Source organism: Centruroides sculpturatus, unplaced genomic scaffold (assembly GCF_000671375.1).
Source record: "Centruroides sculpturatus isolate CEXI.00-Female unplaced genomic scaffold, Cexi_2.0 scaffold157, whole genome shotgun sequence".
Classification (NCBI taxonomy): Eukaryota; Metazoa; Arthropoda; class Arachnida; order Scorpiones; family Buthidae; genus Centruroides; species Centruroides sculpturatus.
Genome location: NW_019384522.1, coordinates 188,120 through 193,094, shown reverse-complemented (window position 1 = coordinate 193,094; position 4,975 = coordinate 188,120). Strand labels below are relative to the sequence as shown.

Here is a 4,975-nt window from a genome sequence, read left to right as displayed (position 1 = left end):
AACAAATTTTTTTAATTCGAGGAAAATGACAAAATGTTTTACTTTTAATGTCCTTTTGAAAAAGTTGTAATTTAGTTTAAAAACTAAATATACACTGTGAGAGGTCAGATATTATTTTATCTTTCCCCTGCAATTGTAAATTCAGTGTTTGCAAATGTTCCATGACATCAGTCAAAAACATTAAGTCTTGTAACCACTCGTCATCGTCTAATTCTGAATAGGTTATTTCCTTTTCTTTTAGAAATGCAGTTATCGGATCAAACAAATCTACAAATCGATTTAATATGTTGTAGCTAGATAACCATCTAACAATGCAAAAGAAATTAATGTCATTTGGAAGTTCTTCGTTCTTTAATTCTTCAAGGAAATTTTTGAATTGTCGATGATTTTTTGCATTGGTGCGAATGTAATTTACAATGTATAACACTGTTTTCATAACATCAGGATATTTTAAATATTTTGTAACGAGATGTTCTCGGTGAATTATGCAGTGAATCGGTATGAATTGTGGAATTTGAGAATCATCTTTTAAAAGCCCAATAAGACTGACTTTTTTACCCAGCATTGCCGGAGCTCCATCAGTTGCAATGCTTACAAGTTTATTAAGAGGCACATCAAAAGTTTTCATTATGGAATCTAATGCATTTTTAATATCGACACCGCGGGTTGACTCTTGAAATGCTACTAAATCTAATCATTCTTCTTTAACAACGAAGTCAGGTGAAACAAAATGTATGAAAACTGCCAATTGCAGAAGATCTGTGATATCTGTCGATTCGTCAAGGGCTAAGCTGAATGCAATACAGTTCTTCAAATCATTTTTTAAATTATATTCAAGAGATGTATTAATTGCAGTTATGCGTCGTTCGGTTGTGTGTCTCAAGATGGGAATTTGCGAAACAATTATGTGCAATGCTGCATTATTTGGATCTAAAACTTTAAGTACATCTTCCAAGTTTTTTTTAATAAACTCTCCCTCTCCATACGGGCATTTTGCACGAGCAATATTCCAGGCAATAACAAAATTGGCTTCAGCCACATTATTTGCTTGATTGCTAAAGGCCGTCAAAATTGACTGTTGTTTATTTAAATTTGATTTTAAAGAAGCAAGTTTATCTGATCTTAATTTGGAATTTGGTGGATACTGATTAGAAAACTGAGGATGATTGGTTTCATAATGTCGACGTAAATTGCTANATTGCTAAAGGTCGTCAAAATTGACTGTTGTTTATTTAAATTTGATTTTAAAGAAGCAAGTTTATCTGATCTTAATTTGGAATTTGGTGGATACTGATTAGAAAACTGAGGATGATTGGTTTTATAATGTCGACGTAAATTGCTAGCTTTATAATTTTTGACCGTAGAATTACAAATAACATATAATGCTTTTCCGTTATTGTCAACAAAAAAGAAATTCTCCTACCACTCTTTATTAAAACTTTTTTTTTTTTTCATTCTCTGTCGTCATTTTTTTAAAAGAACTGGAAATAAATAAAGAAATTTAGAAAATACAAGTTTTGTGTTATTAAAACAATANATTGTCAACAAAAAAGAAATTCTCCTACCACTCTTTATTAAAACTTTTTTTTTTTTTCATTCTCTGTCGTCATTTTTTTAAAAGAACTGGAAATAAATAAAGAAATTTAGAAAATACAAGTTTTGTGTTATTAAAACAATAACAACACGTGTACATACTACGAAACAAATTATAGTTAACTTACCAAAAATTCCACATTACAAATTATATCCGTAGCAAGAGAGATACAAATTGTTTCCTCCAGAGCACAATGTCAACTGTCCGTTACAATGACAGTTTACAAATTCAAAATCGGTCTGGAGTCGGTCGATAACGGACAATTACGCCACTGTTTATGTTCGTTCGCGCAGTTTTCAATGAGTCATATCATTCTTAACTTGGACGGAAATGAAATTTGTTACAATGTTGCACTTAGTCTTTCGTATTTGTTGTTAGTAATTTGAGACATTTTGAAACACATACAGAACGATAATAATTTTTTAAAATATAATAACACAAAAATGAAAAGGGAACTCGGGTACATTTATCGAGAGCCACAAATAATCCTTCAAAGAGCCGCATGTGGCTCGCGAGCCGCAGGTTGGCCACCCCTGCTCTAGATCAACTTTTGAAATATTTAGCTTTACAAAGAAAAAATTCAAAATGTTAAGCCTCATGAGTTTATCAATTTCATCCTCTGATTTCAGTATACTGGAAATAATTAAATCATTATGTTTAATAAAACATGAAAATTTCTCTGGACTTAAATCAAAATCTATTAAAAAATATTAGACACTTTCCCAGTTTGAGAGTGAAATATTATCAGATGCTTGTATTCTTGAACTCATTTCCAAACAATAATTCTAGATTTCAATTGCACCAATGCCTTGTCTAAATTGTCAATTCAAGAAAAGATTCTTTTTACTTTTGAAACCATGTTATGTAATGTTGATTTCTGTTTTAGGTTTAGTTGAATCAAAAGTGATAACTCCTCTTTAACATCAAAATCTTTCTGTACCAATTCTGAAAGTTTTGACTCATTGAGAGTCCAAATGAAATAACTTTTTTTACTTCAGACCCTCTAGCAGAGAAATGCATCTTTTTCTTAGGCATAATATATCTTCAAATCACTTACCTGAAAAAGCAAAATTAAAAAATAAATTATTAAAATTTTAAACACAAATATTAAGACATCAGAATTCATTACTCCAAAAAAATTTATTATTATTATTTAATATAAAATATAAGTACAGAATAAGATATTTTAATCTGAAGATAAATACAAAATTTTTAAAATATTAAATAACTAATGTTTTTAGTCTTATTGAAAGACCATCTTCAAGTTTACATAAGTTGGTTTAGTTTAAAATATTCAATGAAATAAATAATTATTCTTTCAATGTAAGAAACTTCAATTTTTTTTAGTATGAAAAATGAACAAATATATAGTAAATTTATACAATATTAATATAAATGTAATAAAATATAAATTTACATAATAGATAAGTTTATAAAATAAATTTATTTCATTATGTTAGGAATATGATCCAGAACTTTTCAATAAATCTCTTCCATGTTTAATTGCTATTGCCTGTGCTTTACCACCTGATTATACTTTATCAGCAGCAAGTGATGATGATTGGTATAAACAAGCTGGACCATCAGATGGACCATACATTCCAGAACCTGTTAATACTACAAAGTAAGCAATAACAAAAATAAAATAATGATATTAGATATTATAAATAATTTATTGATATTTGATTTAAAAAATAAAGTATTCATTTTTTCATTTATTTTATAAAATAAATAAACTAATAAATATATAACTGTGTAACTGTGTACTACATTTTAATTGAAGTATTTTAAGTATTATCAAAACATATTTACAAAACTGATTAATGATGTGTTAGTCATAAAAACATTAATATAATGCATTTTTGAGCAATAAATATTTTATTAATTTTGTTGTTTTTGGAATATTATTCCATTTTTTAAAGGTTTTAAAATTCAGTTGTTGTTACTATTACTATTATTATTATGTTGGGTTTTGTGAGTTATACTCAGTTCACACTGGTGGCTGTGTACTATGCCGGACCAGAGTCAAGGCATAGCAACCAAAACAAAACTAAAATTAAATAAGTGTGTCAGTGTGTGTGTCTGTATTCAGGAATTTCCTAACAATGTGGCATGTATTCAATATAGTGGCCTTCTGTAGTGTGATATATGTATTTCTACTCAATTGTAATGTTCCCAGGCTTTTGTGTAGTGTGTGTGGTATCACACCTGTACAGGAGAGAACGACAGGTACAATGCTTACCCTATCCATCCTCCACAGATGCCTTATTCCCTGGGCTAGTTCTGTGTACTTGCTAATTTTTTCAGTGCATGTGTTTTGTACATTGTGAGTGTTTGGAATGGCTATGTCTATAATGTATGTGATTTTATTGTGTTCGTCAATGAGTGCGATGTCTGGTCTGTTGTGATAAATTGTTTTATCTATGATTATGGCTCTGTCGTAATACATTTTGTGCGTGTAGTTTTCCAATACTGTCTGTGGAATATACTTGTAGTATGGCTCGTGAATATCTACCAAGTTGTGTTTCTTTGCAAGCTCTTGGTGTATTATATTTGCTACTTGATTATGTCTGTGTAAATAATCTGTCTGTGCCAAGAGCTTACACCCAGAAGTGATGTGTTGTATAGTTTCTGGCACAATGTGACATTTTCTGCATGTGTCATTTGTGAGTGTTGTGTCTTTGAGTATGTGTTTTCTGTAGTTTTTAGTATTTATGACCTGATCCGGTATGGCAATCATGAATCCTTCCATCTTCCCAAAGAGGCATCCCCGATCTAACCAGATATTTGACGCAGTTTTGTCAACAAAATCCTGGGCCAGGTCAAAGGATGCCTGCTGTGGAGTGCCTTTTGAGCCCACAATTGCTTAATGGTGTCTATGCTCTTTATGTGTTGTGTCATGTCTGTATGATGTAAGTGTAAGTTTAATGGTGTGCTATTTGAGTCTGCTAGAGTTACTGCTTTATGTAATTGTGATGTTTCTTGTTTCCTGTAGAAAAACTCTCACAGTGACTGTATTTGTTTGTAGTGAAGGTTAACTATGTCAATCAGACATGTCTGCCATCTTTATGTAGAAGGGTTAATCTTTCTGTGGTGGATTTAGGATGATGTTGTTTATGCTTAGTAAGCGTTGTTCTTGTTTTCCTTTGGAGTTGCTCAAGATCTGTGTGAGTTCAATGTATAACTCCGAAAGAGTAAGTGAGTACTGGGATGACATATGTGTTTATTGCTTTAACTGTGTATTTTGCATTTAGCTGTGTTTTGAGAATGGCATTTAACCTACTTTGGTATTCTTTAATTAATGTTTGCTTTATTTGTGTGTGTTCTGTTAGTTTGGCCTGTTGGAATCCTAAATACTTGTAGAACTCGCCCTCTTCCATG

At 30.7% G+C, this 4,975-nt stretch overlaps 1 protein-coding gene across 1 annotated transcript in view; it reads left to right on the top strand.

Moving 5' to 3' along the window:
- Positions 1–4,975, top strand: part of LOC111622781 (ryanodine receptor-like) — a 420,607-nt gene that overhangs the window by 230,071 nt on the left and 185,561 nt on the right. Inside the window, exon 63 of the mRNA XM_023365203.1 lies at positions 3,055–3,218. Coding sequence (XP_023220971.1) covers positions 3,055–3,218 — 164 coding nt within the window. The remainder of the gene's footprint in view (positions 1–3,054; positions 3,219–4,975) is intronic.